Raw genomic sequence first — 19,261 nt, 5'->3', positions numbered from 1 at the left:
AGGAGAAGGAGGAGGAAAAGGAGGAAGGAGGAAAGAGGACAATTGTGGTGTCTTTGCTTGCTTCATGACCTAGCTAGGTCCTTATTTATTCTGTCTTCTAGCACTGATAATGTCGCCACGTTTTAGTTCCACGTTTCTGCCAAGCATCCCACACTGGGGCCGACCGTCTTAAAGCGAAAACCTGGCCGATGTCTGAGGATCTGCCACGCACACAAGACACAGTGTGAGATTTTTAAACAGATGTCTTTATTGAATACTGAACAAACCCAACGGTTACCCTGCTTTCCAACGGAGTACACACACACACACACAAACACACAAAAATACACAACGTTTTACTCCTTCCTGCCTGGCCTTCGCACCTTCTAATTCAGCTGGGGATCACTGGAGGGTGTTGTTCTTGTACTGGCTGGGGAGGATGGGTTCTGTGATGATCCCAATCTATCTGCAGGAAGGTCGGATTTGGGAAGGTCGGATTTTAAAGACAAAATGCAAGATTTTGATTGCAAAATGTGCTTGTTGACTCTTTGGCGCCTCCCTGTGGCCATTAATTAAATGGCTAATTTTCCTGCTAAAAATCAAAACCGAATAAAAGATTCGATGCGGTCTAAGACCCCAAACAAAAGCTATTTACAACACTTCGTTTTAATGAAAATCCCCCCCCAAATATATATATTTTAAAAAGATATGAAGGATTTTCTTTAAATATGTTGCCGTTCTAGAAATAAATTCTCTATAATATATATATAAAATCTATTTATTTATAGAAATAAGAACGTGCCACTCTCTCTTTCATCCCAAAATACAGAAACCTATTGGAAATCTGCAGCTTGAAGGTGGGGGGGTGGGAAATGTAGATTTACAGTGCATGTTTACTCAGGAGTAAATTTTCCTGCAGACATACCCTATCAGTACAATTATTTCAGTGAGAATAATTTGAAAGGAAATTCTTCAAGAATTATACCCAACAAGCATTATTCCAACTGTAGACGGGCAGTCCTTGATTTACAACCAAAACGGGGAGCAGAATTTCCATCGCTAAGCGAGGTGGGTTGTTTTAAGTCATTCATGCTGGATTTTACAATCTTTTTCTGCCACGGTTGTTAAGCGGATCGTGCGGTCCTTAAGTGAACCTGGCTTTCCCGTTGACTTCGCTTGTCGAAAACCGGTGGGAAGTTCACAACTGGGGATCATGTGACACGGCAGCCCTGATTAATACGTGCCGTTTTGCCAAGTGACTGTGATTGTGTGATGCTGAGGATGCGGGATGGTCGTAAGTGCGAGGACCAGTCGTAAGAGACTTTCTCCGTTGCCATTGTCACTTCCAATGGTCAGGAAACTCATGATTGTAAGTCGAGAATTAGCTGGGTAACTCTCACAGCCATGGGTTCATTTAAAAAACGAATTTTGGAGCAGTAAAGATTAGGACTCTGAAACAGGGTGGATTTGATTTAAATCGAGTTGATTTAAATCACGATTTAAATCAAGATTTAAATCACTAGTAAAAAGGCTTGATTTAAATCAGCTCGATTTAAATCATAATTTTTAAAGAGCAACTGTCATCTCTGCTACTCCTTCGACCCACTGTTGACTCACCGATAGTCCCAGGGTTGCAGAATATACAGCCTCCTGCTACATAACCAAGCTCCGTTTCATGCTGAATAAACTAAATTATTTATGTATCTTAAACAGAAAACTATTTTACGATAGATTTTTACCCCAAAAGTTTTTTATTAAAATAAATTTGATAAAAATCAAAAAAATCCGATTTAAATAAAAAAAAATCTGATTTTTTTGATTTTTTAAAAAAAAATCATTGATTTTTATCCACCCTGCTCTGAAAACTTAAATACAAATGTCATATTTGAATCCTTTGATGAACAAACAAACAAAAAACCCCAACTTTTCCTCTTTTTGTTCTGGTATTTCTTACACCAACATATTGGAAGCAGTGCACAAATATATCCGTGCAAAAGGTTGGAGAAAGTTGTACACTTGAAAGACAGAACTACAGAATGACAAAGCTGGAAGGGACCTTGGAGGTCTTCTAGTCCAACCCCCTGTTCAACCATTTCAGACAAGTGGTTGTCCAATCTCTTCTGAAAACCCTCCAGTAATGGAGCACCCACAACATCTGGTGGCAAGCAGTTCCACGGGTTGATTGTTCTCACTGTTAGGAAGTTTCTCCTTAGTTCTAGGTTACTTCTCTCCTTGATCAGTTTCCATCCGTTGCTTCTTCTCCTGCCTTCAGGTGCTTTGGAAAATAATTTGATCCCCCTCCCTCCTCTTTGGGGCAGCCCCTCAAATACTGAAATACCGCTATCATGTCTCCCCTAATCCTTCTTTTCTCTAGATTAGCCGTAACCAGTTCCTGCAACCGTTCTTCATATGTTTTAGCCTCCGAGAACCTACGATGGCTTGTAAAACTGATTGTTATAGTTAGTTTGAGCTGATGGCATCCTAATTTGCTCCAAGCGTGTTATTCTTCATTTTAAGGTTGGGTCAGGATGTCCCATCCTCGCTGTGGCCAATTTCAACTTTTGCTGGAGGAAACGCGGACAAGATCTGGCGATGGGAACTCAGCGCGTCCAGAAAGCAGAAAAGGATCAACTCGTTTGGCCTACGAGGATTGGCAGATGATCCAGTTGAAGTCAGAAAGTTGTAGCTGGGAGATTCGTAGAAAATGAAAGGTTCTGCTTATTTTCAGGAGCTGATAAGAGGACGCCGTAGTATTAAATCCTGGATCTTTTTTCTAAGCTGGTCCCGTGAATTTGTCAATTAAAATAAGTCCGTCCCAATCCCCAGTAGTCAGTTTTGTTCAACAGGGAACCCATTTCTGAAAATTTTCCCTGCTTGGTTGACCTTCTCTGACGTCCTAGTTTGCCTCTAGAGACGGTGCCACCGTTCGCTTTGCTTCTATCTTGGGAAGAAAACATGGTCTGTCTTCTCCATGGAGAAGTAATAGGTTGGTTGCCCATGACCTCAATCGTCTCAACTTCTTGAGTGAGAAAAAAATGGGGACAACATCCAGTTTGGTTCTTCCTTTCTCTTAAACTCATGTTTGTTGGACAATTGATTCCGTCCCTAGGATGAATAACACTGAGAAAGTGTTTTCAGGAAAACCCTTCTAAGGGGAAGGTGGAGGAAGAACCGGAAGAAAGCTAGATGAGATCTTGCATTTCCTTCCAGAGCTCCATCTCTTGAGGTCTTTAGATAGGACTCTCTGTGTGGTCCTCAGCTCTTCTGGATGGTCCATCATTCCCCCTCTTCCATAGCAGATCAAAGAACAAGAGTTAGTCCCTTCTTTATTTGGGTTCCTTGGTGGCTCCTCCTGTGGTGATGTGGTGGCTTTCATAAAGTCAAAGGTGCTGAGATGGAGAAGTGGATGGATCATGAAAGGTAGGGAGATGATGCTTCAGACATCGATCTGGAAAGATGGAGCATGGGAATCTATCTTCCATCTTCTGTTGTCCAATATGCTGGAGAGAAGGTCAAGAGGCACCACGAACTGTCATGGTGGAGAAGCTCGAAGGAGAACCCAGGAACTGAAGAGCAGGAACCTTGAAAGGCAGAAAGAAAAAGATAGAAACCATCCTAATTTTTTTTAATTTGGCCAGTGATGGAGCTCCTTGATGGACTTCATTGGGTGCTGATGACCACCTCCAGGACAAACCCCCTCGCTCTGAAGCTCATTAAGCGACCTTGAAGGCATCTATTAGTTTCTTCCTCCTCCTCTCCTGCCTTTCCTTCTTGTTCCTCCTCATGTTTTCATTCTTCTCTGCAAGGCAACAAACAAAGAAGAAACGAAGTCAGGCTACTTCCTTACTGAAGCGTGAAATCTTTGGCCAGGGGAGCCCCCGTTTGCTATTCGAAAGCAAAACATCTTCTCCCTCCGCCAAAAAGAACAAACACCGCCCCCCCCATCCACATCTGGTTTTCAACTCTCTTTTCAACACCAGCCCAATGGATTTTTTTTGGGGTGGGGGGTAGTGAGAGGAGAGGAAAGTTGGCTCAACTTTAGCAAAGTTTGCAGAACCAGCTTGATGGCTTCTGAAATGTTATCATCTGTCATCTCTCTCCGTCTCCCTCCCTCCCTCCCTCTCTATCATCCATCATCTCTCTGCCTGCCTGCCTGCCTGTCTGTCTGTCCGTCCGTCCATCCATCCATCCATCCAACCAACCGTATGTATGTATGTATGTATGTATGTATGTATGTATGTATGTATGTGTATATCTATCTATCTATCTATCAATCTATCTATCTATTTATCTATCTATCATCTATCTATGTCTATCATCTATCTACCCATTTATGTCTCTCTATCTGTCTCCATCTGTCTATCTATCTATCTCCATCCATCCATCCATCCATCCATCCATCCATATCTATCTATATCTTTCTATCCATCTATATCCATCCATCCATCCATCCATCCATCCATCCAACTAACCATATCTATCTATCTATCTATCTATCTATCTATCTATCTATCCATCCACCTTTGCTTTAACTCTGCCCACTGCTGGGAGTTCAATCCTGACCATCTCAAGGTCAACTCAGCCTTCCATCCTTCTGAGTTGGGTAAAACGAGGACCCGGATTGCTGGGGGACAAGAGGCTGACTCTGTAAACCGTTTAGAGAGGGCTATAAAACACTGTAAAACGGTATATAAGTCTAACTGCTATTCCTTCCTTCCTTCCTTCCTTCCTTCCTTCCTTCCTTCCTTCCTTCCTTCCTTCCTTCCTTCCTTCCTTCCCTCCCTCCCTCTCTCCCTCCCTCCCAGTGGTTAGAATGCAGTATTGCAGGCTAACTCTGCCCACTACCAGCAGTTCAATCCTGACCGAGTGGCTCAAGGTCGACTCAGCCTTCCGTCCTTCCGAGGTGGGTAAAATGAGGACCCGGATTGTTGGGGGGGTGATACGCTGACTCTGTAAGCCACTTAGAGAGGGCTGTAAAGCATTGTAAAGTGGTATATAAGTCTAAGTGCTCTTCCTTCCTTCCTTCCTTCCTTCCTTCCTTCCTTCCTTCCTTCCTTCCTTCCTTCCTTCCTTCCCTCCCTCCTTCCTTCCTTCCCTCCCTCCCTCCCTCCTTCCTTTCTTCCCTCCCTCCCTCCCTCCCAGTGGTTAGAATGCAGGATTGCAGGCTAACTCTGCCCACTACCAGCAGTTCAATCCTGACCGAGTGGCTCAAGGTTGACTCAGCCTTCTGCCCTTCTGAGGTGGGTAAAATGAGGACCCAGATTGTTGGGGGAAAATAGGCTGACTCTGTAAACCGCTTAGAGAGGGCTGGAAAGCACTGGGAAGCGGTATATAAGTCTAAGTGCTAAGTAAGATTGTTAAATGGGGCAAAACTCACTTAACAAATGTCCTCGCTTAGCAGCGGAAATGCTGGGCTCAATTGTGGTCATAAGGGAAGGACTACCTGTAGGCTTAGCTTACCTGGCTAGGTTTCCAGTCTGGTCTACCTGGTAAAGCTGACAAGACCGTAGGATCTTTTGTAAGGACAGGCCAGGGTAGGATTCCAATCTCCCAGCCTGGTCTCCAAATCTTACCTCCAGGACAATGTCTCTTCAGCCGACAATTCCGGGACTCGGACAGCACTGGACAAAGGGCCGCCTCGTCCTTCCCGCTCCGGAGTGTCTCCCGAACTCGGATCTCTGAGCCCCACTTGCGCCCACACATCCGTCCTTGGTTTGTGCAGGGGCTCCAATTGCTCCAGGGGGCTGCCTCGCAGTTTTCTGGGGGTGGGGGTGAGAGAAGAGAAGAGGGTAGTGAGATGTAATCAGGACTAGAACCTTGTCAGTTGCCAAACTGTGGGCTCCTTGGTGCTCTCTGAGCTAGGTTGTTTTCTTGCAGATGTTTCATGACCCAACTAGGGAACATCATCAGTACTAGGAGGGAGTGGAGTTTGAGGAGGAGGAGGAAGGCAGGAGAGGAAAGGGAGGAGGAGGGGGAGGAGGAGGAGGAGGAGGAGGAGGAGGAGGAGGAGGAGGAGGAGGAGAGGAGGAGGAGAAGAGAAGGAGAAGGAGAGGAGAAGGAGAAGGAGAGGAGGAGGAGGAGAGGAGGAGGAGGAGGAGAAGGAGAGGAGAAGGAGAGGAGAAGGAGAAGGAGAAGGAGAAGGAGAGGAGGAGGAGGAGAGGAGGAGAAGGAGAAGGAGAAGAGAAGGAGGAGGAGAGGAGAAGGAGAAGGAGAGGAGAAGGAGAAGGAGGAGGAGAGGAGGAGGAGGAGGAGGAGAAGGAGAGGAGAAGGAGAGGAGAAGGAGAAGGAGAAGGAGAGGAGGAGGAGGAGGAGGAGGAAGAGGAAGAGAAAGAGGAGGAGGACCGAGGGGTCCTTAGTGCTCTCTGAGCTCGGCGGTTTACTTGCAGACGTTTCATGACCCAACTAGGTAACATCATCAGCGCGGTCCTAAAACGCCCGCAAGAAAACCGCCAAGCTCAGAGAGCACCAAGGACCCCCCACCGTTCAATTCTGAGCCCCCAATATTCTCTTCTATCCATTGCCCAGCTCTTTGCCCACTTAAGCCCAGCTGCTGCGGCCTAGAGGTGGAGCTCTTGCCTCACAATCAGGAGGTTGTGAGTTCCATCCTAGGTAGGGACAGCTGTAGGGTCTCCTGCTTGGGCAGGGGGGTTGGACTAGATGACCTCGCAGGGTCCCTTCCAACTCTGTTAAATCTATCTAGCCCAGCTCTGAGCCGAGCCATCTTGGGACCCCAATCCAGCTTGTGGAACGGAGTCAATTCAACGCTACCTTTTTTGCACCAGATTATGTTCAGAATTCCCCTCCCAGGATGCCGTGGGGAAGGGGGGGCAGGGGGGGTACTCCCTCCGGCAAGCTTGGCTTACCTTGGCATTCCCGGCTGCTCTGCCAGGCCATGGTGTCGGGAGGACAGGTGTTTAAGCATTTCCCCTTGTGCAGGTAGAAGCGCTCCTGGCATTTCATGCAAAAGTCTTTGCTGAAACAGCTCTCGCAGCTGGGCGACCGGCATTCTAGAACAAAGAGGTTCCGCGTTAGCAAAAGCCACCTTTAAACTGAGTTTAACTCCTCATGATGCCTGGCATGCCAAGACTATGAGTCCTCGGCTTACGACCGTAATGGAGTCTGTCTATCAGAGAGCCAGTTTGGGTTTGGTGGTTAAGCTAGAAAACAGGACAGTGACTTCAGCTGGATGACTTTGGGTCAATCATTGGGAGATTGGGAGTTCTAGTCCCGCCTTAGCCATCAAAGTCAGCTGAGTGATTTTGGGCCAATCAGAAGGAGATGGTGAGATCTAGTCCCACCTTAGGTACGAAAGCCGGCTGGCTGGCTTTAGGCCGATCACCAGGAGATGGTGAGTTCTAGTCCCACCTTAGCAGGGGTGAAATCTAATATTTATTACTACCGGTTCTGTGGGCGTGGCTTGGTGGAGTGGGTTTTTTTTAATGTGACTGGGTGGGCGTGGCCAACTTTTTTTTTAAAAAAAAACTTTTAAAAGCATTTTTTCTACAACCTTAGAAAAAAATGCTTTTAGAAGCCTCTGACGATCAGGCAACTCAGCTGGGATCGCCAGAGGCTTTTAAAGGCATTTTTTTTTTCTACAGCCTCTTCGGCTGAAGAGGTTGTAGAAAAAAATGCTTTTAGAAGCCTCTGACGATCCCAGCTGAGCCGCGCGATCATCAGAGGCTTTTTTTTTTTAACTTTTAAAAGCATTTTTTTTTTGGCAGAAGAGGTTGTAGAAAAAAATGCTTTTAAAAGTTAAAAAAACAGCCTCTGATGATCATGCGGCTCAGCTGGGCACGGGCGGGGAGGAGTGCAGGGATTTTTGCTACCAGTTCTCCGAACCATCCACCGCCATTGCTACCGGATTGGGCGATCCGGTCCAAACCGGGAGCATTTCACCCCTGCACCTTAGGTATGAAAGCCGGCTGGGTGACTTTGGACCAATCATCAGGAGCCTGGGAGTTCTAGTCCCACCTTAGGTATGAAAGCTGGCTGGCTGTCTTTGGGCCAATCACCAGGAGTCTGTGAATTCTAGTCCCGCTTTAGAAACAAAAGCTAGTCGGGTGACTTTGGACCAATCACCAGGAGACTGGGAATTCTAGTCCCACCTTAGGTATGAAAGCTGTCTGTGTGTCTTTGGGCCAATCACCAGGAGTCTGTGAGTTCTAGTCCCGTTTTAGAAACAAAAGCTAGTCGGGTGACTTTGGGCCAATCACCAGGAGACTGGGAGTTCTAGTCCCACTTTAGGCATGAAAGCCAGCTAGGTGACTTTGGGCCAATCACCAGAAGACTGGAGTTCTAATCCTGCCTTAGGCACAAAAACTGGCTGGGTGACCTTGGGCCAATCACCAGGAGACTGGGAGTTCTAGTCCCGTCTTAGCTGTGAAAGCTTATCTCTTATCCATTCAGAATCCATCCAGATCAGTAAGGTTATTTTATCTTACATGTATACATGTTTCTATCTGTTTTTGTTTTTAAATGCACCTCTTTTTCAAATATTTTGTGTAGTTTGGTATTGCCTTTATAATTTTTTTTCTTTGAAGTCCCTATTTTGATTTTTTGGATAAATTAAGAAGAAATCAGATAAAGGGTACTGAGAACTGAGCGTGCCCGCAAATTGCACGCATTCCTTCTAACTGGTGTGTTTCTATTTTGCTGACACCCTCGCGACTCCTCCGAGAATCTGTTTCCCGCGCGCTGGCTACCTACTCATGCATCGGTTGACTTCCATGCTTCGCTGCCCGTAGTAGCCCAGGGGGCAGGCGTGGACGCAGGCCCCGTACTGTCGGATCCCGTCCCTCCAGATGAGGAGGAAGAGGCGCTGCTGGCAGGAGACGCAGCCGTTGTCTTCGGAGCACATAACGCAGCCCGTGCAGTTCTCAAACATGGCGGCACTCACTGAAAAAAAAAAATAACAGAATAACAGAGTTGGAAGGGGCCTCGGAGGTCATCTAGACAAGCGGCCTCCAACCTTTCGGGTTTTTACAGAGAGTTGGAAGGGACCTTGGAGGTCATCTAGTCTGACCCCCCCACCCAAGCAGGAAGATCCTACACCATTTCTGAGAGATGGCACTCCAGTCTCTTCTTGAAAGCCTCCAGTGACGAAGCTCCCACAACTTCTGAAGGCAACTTCTGTTCCTTCGGTTGATTGTTCTCACTGTCAGAAAATTCCTCCTTATTTCTAGGTTGAAGCTCTCCCTGATCAGTTTCCATCCGTTATTCCTTATCTGGTCTTTGGGTGCCTTGGAAGATAGCTTGACCCCCTTCCTCCTCTCTGGGGCAGCCCCTCCAATATTGGAAGATGCTCTCCTGTCTCCCCTGGTCCTTCTCTTCACTAGACCAGCCAGGCCCAGTTCCTGCAACCGTTCATCGTATGTTTTAGCCTCCAGGCCTGCTTTGATCATTTTAGATAGAGTCAGATTAACAGAGTTGGAAGGGACCTTGTAGGTCATCTAGTCCAACCCACCAGCCAAGCAGGAGACCCTACGCCATTGCTGACAGATGTCTGTCCAGTCTCTTCTTGAAGCCTCCAGTGATGAAGCTCCCACAACTTCCGAAGGCAACTTCTCTTCCATGGGTTGATTGTTCTCACTGTCAGGAAATTCCTCCTTATTTCCAGGTTGAATCTCTCCTTGATCAGTTTCCATCCATTATTCCTTGTCTGGCCTTCGGGTGCCTTGGAAAACAGGTTGACCCCTTCCTCCTCTCTGGGGCAGCCCCTCCAATATTGGAAGATGCTCTCCTGTCTCCCCTGGTCCTTCTCTTCACTAGACCAGCCATGCCCAGTTCCTGCAACCGTTCATCGTACGGTTTGGTGTCCAGGCCTGCTTTGATCATCTTAGATAGAGTCAGATTAACAGAGTTGGAAGGGACCTTGGAGGTCATCTAGTCTAACCCCCCACCCAAGCAGGAGACCCTACATCTGCCTCTACCTAGGATCGAACTCACAACCTCCTGATTGTGAGGCAAGAGCTCCAGCTCTAGGCCATCGGGTCTTGTTCAGAATTGAGCCAAACATTTCCATCGCTAAATTCCATCATTTAAATTCTGTATCTATATTATTTCACGGAACACCTGAAAAGAATAGACCTTTCCTCTAATCTAGGATAATTTTTCATGTAAACAAATTATATATGAGATATTATATAATTGTTATCATTAACAATGCTGGTTATTATGTTAGGATTATTAGATCTAGGATGCCAAAATCAGGACATTCATTAAATGGCAGGGAATAAGTACTATATCCAGGTTTTTATAGCCCAGATAGGGTATTTTTAAAATTATTCTTACACTTATTTTATTAGTAAAAGTTTGCAAAACAGATATGGTAATCCTTGATTTAACTGTGGCAAGGTTACAGATCTTTCAACCTAATTTTATAAGTATCTTGACCTGTCCCAAAAGCCTTGGGAAGTGATACATGCCCCCTTCCCTTTCGTTAATAAGCAGAAAGACATTTCCATCGCTAAGCGAGATTGTTCTTAAGTGAGCTTTGCCCCCTTTTATGACCACGGTTGTTAAGTGGATCACTGTCATTGTTCAAGGAGCCACACAGTTGGGAAGGGAATCTGGCTTCCCTGTGCTGGTCAGAAGGGGATCAAGTGATCCCCAGGACACCACAAGCGTCATAAATAGGATCACGCCTGAATTTTGATCACCTGACCCTTGGGGATGACGCAACGGTCGTTAAGTGTGAAAAACAGTCGTAAGTCACTTTTTTTCTGTGGCTTAGCGACCATTCATAGTTACAATGGGTGCACACGCTGTTATTTACAATTGTGGTCATAAGTCAAGGACTGCCTGCATATAATTTAGCCTTGAGTTGTATATAAATACATGTAGTCCTCGACTTACGACACTTCATTTAGTGACCCGTTCGAAGTTGCAACATCACAGGAAGGAGGGAGAGAGGGAGGGAGGGAGGGAGAGAGGGAGGGAAGGAAGGAAGGAAGGAAGGAAGGAAGGAAGGAAGGAAGGAGGGAGGGAGGGAGGGAGGGAGGGAGGGAAGGAAGGAAGGAAGGAGAAAGGAAAGGAAGGAAGGAAGGAGGGAGGGAAGGAAGGAATAGCACTTATATACCGCTTCATAGTGCTTTATTGCCCTCTCTAAGCAGTTTACAGAGTCAGCCTCTTTCCCCCCAATAATCTGGGATCCTCATTTTACCCACCTCGGAAGGACAGAAGGCTGAGTCGACCTTGAGCCAGTTGGTCAGGATTGAACTGCTGGCAGTGGGCAGAGTTAGCCTGCAATACTTCATTCTAACCACTGGGAGAAAGGCAGGGAGGGAGGGAAGGAAGGAAGGAAGGAAGGAAGGAAGGAAGGAAGGAAGGAAGGAAGGAAGGAAGGAATAGCACTTAAGACTTATATACCGCTTCATAGTGCTTTTACAGCCGTCTCTAAGCAGTTTACAGAGTCAGCCTCTTTTCCCCGACAATCTGGGTCCTCATTTTACAGACCTCGGAAGGACAGAAGGCTGAGTCAACCTTGAGCCAGTCGGTCAGGATTGAACTGCTGGCAGTGGGCAGAGTTAGCCTGCAATACTGCATTCTAACCACTGGGAGGGAGGGAGGGAAGGAGGGAGGGAGGGAGGGAGGGAAGGAAGGAAGGAGGGAGGAAAGGAAGGAGGGAGGGAGGGAAGGAAGGAAGGAAGGAATAGCCCTTAGACTTATATACCGCTTCCCAGTGCTTTACAGCCTTCTCTAAGCGGTTTACAGAGTCAGCCTCTTGCCCCCAACAATCTGGGTCCTCATTTTACGGACCTCGGAAGGACGGAAGGCTGAGTCAACCTTGAGCCTGGTAAGATTCGATCTGCCAAACTGCAGCCAGCCGGTAATCAGCAGAAGTAGCCTGCAATACTGCACTCTAACCACTGCGCCACCTCGGCTCTTAAGACTACCTGTAATATCCCTCCAAAAACGGGGATAAGGGGGAAAAGAAAACGGGGGCTGCATTCGTTGTCTAGGGGGAAAAAAAAAAAAACAGAAAACCCGTCAATTGTAAAAAAAAAGAAGAAGAAGAAGAAGTCCAAACTTTGCATGACAGCAATTACACATTTTCCGAGCGTCTTGTTTTTTGATCGATGCAACATTTAGGCAGAGAAATTAGGCAGGAGAAAATAATGTGCGGTGCAGCATGTGGAATCCATCAAACAGCAGATTTCCACGGCTTTTTTGGCAGCTGTCGGGAGTCTGTGACCCAGAGATTAAGGCGAAGAGGCCACAGGTATCAGGAGCCAAATTACAAGACGGCCCCTTCTTTCCTCATGCAGAAAATTCCGTTTGATGCCCGATTCCTGGATTTGTGTTTTTTTTTTTAATTATTATTATTATTATTATTATTATTATTTGGGTTGGAGATATTTCTTTGCAACAAAACAGCCAACTGAAGATGCAAACCCCATCACAGAGGCAGCACACAAGAAATGGAAACAATATGTTTGGATCTGTTTGTTGTTTCAAAGTTGGCAACTTTAAAAAATGGATGGACTACATCTCCAAAGGCTGGCTGGGGAATTCTGGGAGTTGAAGTCCACCCTTCTTAAGTTGCCAAGGTTCATAAATACTGATTTACAACAGTGTTTTCCAAGTTTGGCAACTTGAAGATGCGTGAACTACATTTCCCAGCATGCTGCCTGGGGAATTCTGGGAGTTGAAGTCCACATGTCCTATAGTTGCGAAGGCTGGCTGGGGAATTCTGGGAGTTGAAGTCCACCCTTCTTAAGTTGCCAAGGTTCATAAATACTGATTTACAACAGTGTTTTCCAAGTTTGGCAACTTGAAGATAGGTGGACTACATTTCCCAGCATGCTGCCTGGGGAATTCTGGGAGTTGAAGTCCACATGTCCTATAGTTGCTAAAACTGGCTGGGGAATTCTGGGAGTTGAAGTCCACCCCTCTTAAGTTGCCAAAGTTGAGAAACACTGGTTTAGAACAGTGTTTTCCAAGATTGACAATTTGAAGATCGGTGGACTATATTTCCCAGCATGCTGGCTAGGGAATTCTGGGAGTTGAAGTCCACACTTCTTATAGTTGCTTAAGGCTGGGGAATTCTGGGAATTGAAGTCCACCCATCTTATAGTGACTAAAGCTGCCTGGGGAATTCTGAGAGATGAAGTCTACCCTTCTTATATTTGCTAAGGCTGGGGAATTCTGGGAGTTGAAGTCCACATGTCCTATAGTTGCTAAGGCTGGCTGGGGAATTCTGGGAGTTGAAGTCCACCCTTCTTAAGTTGCCAAGGTTCATAAATACTGATTTACAACAGTGTTTTCCAAGATTGACAATTTGAAGATCGGTGGACTATATTTCCCAGCATGCTGGCTAGGGAATTCTGGGAGTTGAAGTCCACACTTCTTATAGTTGCTTAAGGCTGGGGAATTCTGGGAATTGAAGTCCACCCATCTTATAGTGACTAAAGCTGCCTGGGGAATTCTGGGAGTTGAAGTCCACACTTCTTATATTTGCTAAGGCTGGGGAATTCTGGGAGTTGATCTTATAGTTGCTAAGGCTGCCTGGGGAATTCTGGGAGTTGAAGTCCACATGTCCTATAGTTGCTAAAACTGGCTGGGGAATTCTGGGAGTTGAAGTCCACCCATCTTAAATTGCCAAGATTGAGAAATACTGGTTTATAACAGTGTTTTTCAAGTTTGGCAACCTGAAGATCTGTGGACTTCATATTTCCGGCATGCTAGCTAGGGAATTCTGGGAGTTGAAGTCCACACTTCTTATAGTTGCTTAAGGCTGGGGAATTCTGGGAATTGAAGTCCACCCATCTTATAGTGACTAAAGCTGCCTGGGGAATTCTGAGAGACAAAGTCTACACTTCTTATATTTACTAAGGCTGGGGAATTCTGGGAGTTGATCTTATAGTTGCTAAGGCTGGCTGGGGAATTCTGGGAGTTGAAGTCCACCCCTCTTAAATAGCCAAGATTGAGAAATACTGGTTTATAACAGTGTTTTTCAAGTTTGGCAACCTGAAGATCTGTGGACTTCGTATTTCCAGCATGCTGGCTAGGGAATTCTGGGAGTTGAAATCCACACTTCTTATAGTTGCTTAAGGCTGGGGAATTCTGGGAATTGAAGTCCACCCATCTTATGGTAACCAAAGCTGCCTGGGGAATTCTGAGAGATGAAGTCTACCCTTCTTATATTTGCTAAGGCTGGGGAATTCTGGGAGTTGATCTTATAGTTGCTAAGGCTGCCTGGGGAATTCTGGGAGTTGAAGTCCACATGTCCTATAGTTGCTAAGCCTGGCTGGGGAATTCTGGGAGTTGATCTTATAATTGCTAAGACTGCCTGGGGAATTCTGGGAGTTGAAGTCCACCCATCTTATAGTGACTAAAGCTGCCTGGGGAATTCTGAGAGATGAAGTCTACCCTTCTTATATTTACTAAGGCTGGGGAATTCTGGGAGTTGATCTTATAGTTGCTAAGGCTGCCTGGGGAATTCTGGGAGTTGAAATCCAACCACTTCTTGCGAATTCTATCCCATATTTTAAAGAACCATCTTTCCTTGCAGCCCGAGCTGGGTACAATCTATTTTGTGGTGGGAATTCAAAGAAACAACCTTGAAATGTTTCCTTGAAAAACCGAACCACAGCTAATTCTTTGCAAGACCCATTGTCCTAATTAAACAATGGGGTGCTTTTCCTAGAACCACCCCATGGCAATTTGGGGTGGTAGTGGTGGTTGGGGAGTGTGAAAAGGAGAGGGGTGCGATAAGGTGACAGGGCGCCAGTTTGCGTTATTGCATTGTCTGCCCAAGACTAATAGCCCATGTTCGCAATTAGCCTCCTCCGAGTGATTTAAACCAAATTTTAACCGACGGGCAATCAACAAGGAGCCTTACCCAATGAGAAAAGGAAACGGTTTCACTCCCTGCCCATTTAGCCCAAGACTTTTTGGTGCCTGAAGCTTTCGCCCTCATGGGTGGTTAAAGAAAAAAAGAAAGAAAAAAAGAAAGAAAAAAAGAAAGAAAAAAATGTCAATTTTGCAGTCCTTGAAGGATGTCTCAACAATCCGTTGTCCCTGGCGAACCTTACATTCTAGTGAATTGCTTAAAATGCTACTGGGTTGCATCAAACCAGGCTTTTTTAATGGGTAAATCATTCTTGGATTGGGCTGCTCTCTCTGAGTCATGTTTGCAGCTTCTGTGGGGGGTTTCCCCACCCACCCCCAATCGGAATAGAGCTGGAAGGGGCCTTGGAGGTCTTCTAGTCCAACCCCCTGCTTAACCAGGAGGCCCTATACTATTTCAGACAAATGATTATCCAATCTCTTCTTAAAAACCTCCAGTGATGGAGCACCCACAACTTCTGGTGGCAAGCTGTTCCACTGGCTAATTGTTCTCACTGTTAGGAAGTTGCTTCTCTCCTTGATTGGTTTCCATCCATCAGTTCTTGTCCTGCCTTCTGGTGCTTTGGAGAATAATTTGACCCCCCCCCTTCTTCTTTGGGGCAGCCCCTCAAATGTTGGAAGATGCTATCATGTCACCCCTGGTCTCTCTTTTCATTAAACTAGACATACCCAGTTCCTGCAACCGTTCTTCATGTTTTAAGTTAACCTCCAGGCCTTTAATCATCTTAGTTGCTCTTCTTTGCACTTTTTCCTTTTTTAAAAAAAATTTGATTTAAATGCCGCCCTTCTCCGGAGACTCAGGGCGGCTTACAGTGCGTTAAGCAATAGCCTTCATTCTTTTGTATATTTTATACAAAGTCAGCTTATTGCCCCCACAATCTGGGTCCTCAATTTACCTACTTTAGAAAGGATGGAAGGCTGAGTCAACCTTGAGATTTGGGGGAGATTTGAACTCGCAGTAATTGCAAGCAGCTGATATTAATAACTGTTAATAACAGTGCTTTAAGTCTGCTGAGCTACCTGGCTCAGTAACTTTTGAAAAAAACTTTTGAAAAAAGTTTTTCATTTTGATTTCTTATACACATAATATAAATGTACATTCTCCTATATATAATTGGTCATACATATACATATTTTTCCTTAAAGAAAAGTATAAAAATAAGGCATTTTCGGGTTTGCTCTTCTACCTTTTCTTTTCCCTCATTTCACAACAAGCCTTCTCCTTTTTCTTTCCCTTCCCTCCCTCCTCTCCTCTCCTACTTTCTCCCTCCTCCTCTCCTTCTTCTTCCTACATTTATTTATTTATTTATTTATTTTATTAGTTCGATTTATATGCCGCCCTTCTCCAGAGACTCAGGGCAGCTTACAATGCGTTAAGCAATAGCCTTCATCCTTTTGTACATACCTGCTTAGTAGGGCTTTTGCCCCCCCCCAAGCGGTGTTCTTTTTTTATATAAAGTCAGCTTATTGCCCCCACAAACTGGGTCCTCATTTTACCTACCTCGGAAGGATGGAAGGCTGAGTCAACCTTGAGCCTGGTGAGATTCGAACTCGCAGTAATTGCAGGCAGCTGGCAGCTAAGTGCTATTTAACAGCACTTAGTCCGCTGCACTACCCAGGCTCCTACATCCCCTTCCTTTCCCCCATTCCTCTCCTCTATTCCCCCCTTTCTCCCCTTCTCTCCTACTCCTGTCCCCTGCCTTTTCTTCCTCTCTTTTCCCCTTTCTTCCATTTGCACTTTTTTCCAAAATCTGAACTTCTTTTTTTGTAATACGATGACTAAAACTGGATGCACTATTAAAGGTGTTTCCCAAGATTGCACCAGTGGAATTCAGTAGGGTGTGCACATATAGAATAACAGGTTTGGAAGCAGGAGTGGGCCGCTGGGGGTTCGGCAGAACCTCTAGCTAAGATTCTGTGCAGTTCAGAGAACCCCCAAATCCCACTCTAGGCTGGCCTTGCCCACCCCACCCTGCCCCTCCCAGGAGTCCCCACGTGGCCCGTTTTGGATGCAGGTAAGTGCAGGGTGCATGTGGAGGCTTGGGGAGGGCAAAAAATGGGCCTATTGGAAGTTCAGGAAAGGCCTCTGGAGCCTGGGGAGGCCATTTTTGCCGTCCCGGAGGCTCGAGAGAAGCCTCTGGAGCCCGGGGAGGGCAAAAACGCCCCTGCTGGTATGGCCCACCATGGCCACCCCCACCCAGCAATCGGGTAGAGAACCCCTTGCTAAAAATTTTGAAGCCCACCCCTGGTTGGAAGAGACCTTGGAGCAGTGGTGGGTTCCTCCCGGTTCGGTCCGGTTCGGCCGAGCCGGTAGCGGTGACGATGTGACGTCACCGAACCGGTTCTCCTTCCAGAAATGACTCTGACCAGCTAGCCACGCCCACCTAGTCACATGACCTCCAAGCCACACCCACAAAATAAGCCACGCCCACAGAACCGGTAGTAAAAAAATTTAGAACCCACCCCTGCCTTGGAGGTCTTCTAATCCAGCCCGCTGCCTAAGCAGGCGACCCTCTACCGTTTTAGACAATCTCTGCTTTAAAAAAACCTCTTCTCCAAAGCACCAGAAGGCAGGACACGAAGCAATGGATGGAAACTCATCCAGGAGAGAAGCAACCTGGAACTAAGGAGAAATTTCCTGACAGCGAGGACAATTAATCCATGGAACAGTTTTCAGAAGTTCAGAACTTGTGGGTGCTCTATCATCGGAGGTTTTTGTTGTGGCTCCGTTACCGGAGCCTGTGTCATCGGCAGGAGAGGACTCTGAGAGTGAAGAAGAGGAGTTGGCAAGGCCTCCCTCTCCAGGATCCTCCTCTCTGGCAATGCCTTCGGTGTCCGCCGAAGGGCAAGAGATAGGGCCGGGGCCAAGCACGTCCACGCAGCCACAGGTGGACAGTGATGAGGGTAATGAGTCTTGGCTGGATCCACGCCAGCATCGCAGAGATAAGCACATGCAACAGAAGAAAAGGCGTGCCCGAGATTAGGTTGAGTCACTGGACCACACCCCACGGGGTATAAAAGGGAGCGTGGTAGCCAGTCAAGCCTTGTGACGAACAAAGCTGAAAGCTTCCACGCCATTCTGCATTGCCGGACTTTTTGCTATAGACTTTGCTGGATTATCTCTGGACTTGATTGACTCCGTAATTATTGAGCTGTTTCTTTTGATGTATCAGAAGTGGGGAGAAGTTATCTCTCCTCTTCGTAAATAATAAACTCCTGGCAGGCAGCCACTAGGTTGTTGCCAAGTTCTGTTATCATAAGGAAAAGGATTTTGCCAGCTGGTTTGGTCTTTAACTCTTGAACGTCTGTTGGGGTGTGTGCGTGGGGTTGGGGACAGAACAGTTTTTAAAGAAGTGACTGGACTATTTATTTGTCCGAAATGGTCTAGGGGTTTCCTGGGGGTAGGATTAGACAACCTCCCAGGATCCTTCCACGTCTGTTATTCTGTTATTGTGTTGCAAAACATGCAACTGGTCTTCTAGGAGGATGGGGAACCACATCTGCTGCACATCTGCTGGAGTCGATGAGCCATAGACATCTGCTACAAGCCGCACATTGGAACAGTGTTTTGTGGCAATGTCATGAAGAATGCTTTGGGCTGTACAGCTTCCAGCGACAGCTTTACAGAATAACAGAGTTGGAAGGGTACTTAGAGGTCTTCTAGTCCAACCCTCTGTTCAAGCAGCAGATCTTACATCCACCCAGATGATGAATTGTTCTCCCTGTCAGGAAATCCCTCCTTAGTTCTAAGTTGCTTCTCTCCTTGATGAGTTTCCACCCGTTGCTTCTTCTTCTCCTGCCCTCAGGTGCTTTGGAGAATAGCTTTTTTTTTTTTAATTTGATTTATATGCCACCCTTCTCCGGAGACTCAGGGCGGCTTACAATGCGTTAAGCAATAGCCTTCATCCTTTTGTATATTTATACAAAGTCAGCTTATTGCCCCCACAATCTGGGTCCTCAATTTACCTACCTTAGAAAGGATGGAAGGCTGAGTCAACCTTGAGCCTGGGGAGATTCGAACTTCCAGTAATTGCAGGCAGCTGAATGTTAATAACAGGCTATTAGTCTGCTGCGCCACCAGGCTCCTCTTGACTCCCTCTTCTTTGTGGCAGCCTCTCAAAATACTGGATATACTGCTGTCATGTCACCCCTAGTCCTTCTCTTCATTAGACTAGACATACACAATTCTCACAACCTTCAATGCATATTTTAGCCTCCAGCCCCCAATTCGTTTTTGCTGCTCTTCTCTGCACCCTTTCAACATCTTTTTTTTTTTTTTTTGCATTGTAGTGACTGAAACTGGATGCAGTATTCGAAGGGTGGTCTTATCAAGTACAGGAAGGGCCTGTCCGTAATTCCTGAATGTCCGTTAAATGAGAAAGGATGTCAAGCTATTAACTTCCATTTGTGCGTTGGCATTATTGTGCAAATA

At 46.2% G+C, this 19,261-nt stretch overlaps 1 protein-coding gene across 2 annotated transcripts in view; it reads right to left on the bottom strand.

Annotated features, from left to right (window-relative positions):
• Positions 1-224: 224 nt before the first annotated feature.
• RSPO4 (R-spondin 4) overlaps positions 225-19,261 on the bottom strand; it is a 42,044-nt gene continuing 23,007 nt past the window's right edge. For both annotated transcript variants that reach the window (XM_060685552.2, XM_087888979.1), the window contains exons 3-6: positions 8,686-8,874; positions 6,843-6,986; positions 5,553-5,738; positions 225-3,778 (exon numbers count right to left, since the gene is read on the bottom strand). In XM_060685552.2, the coding sequence (XP_060541535.2) occupies positions 3,693-3,778; positions 5,553-5,738; positions 6,843-6,986; positions 8,686-8,874 (605 nt within the window). In that variant the 3' untranslated portion in view covers positions 225-3,692. The remainder of the gene's footprint in view (positions 3,779-5,552; positions 5,739-6,842; positions 6,987-8,685; positions 8,875-19,261) is intronic.

This window comes from Pantherophis guttatus, chromosome 3 (genome assembly GCF_059756535.1).
Source record: "Pantherophis guttatus breed Tessera chromosome 3, ASM5975653v1, whole genome shotgun sequence".
In the NCBI taxonomy this organism is placed as follows: domain Eukaryota; kingdom Metazoa; phylum Chordata; class Lepidosauria; order Squamata; family Colubridae; genus Pantherophis; species Pantherophis guttatus.
Note: the sequence above shows the minus strand (reverse complement) of the source record. Positions and strands in the feature narration are given on the sequence as shown.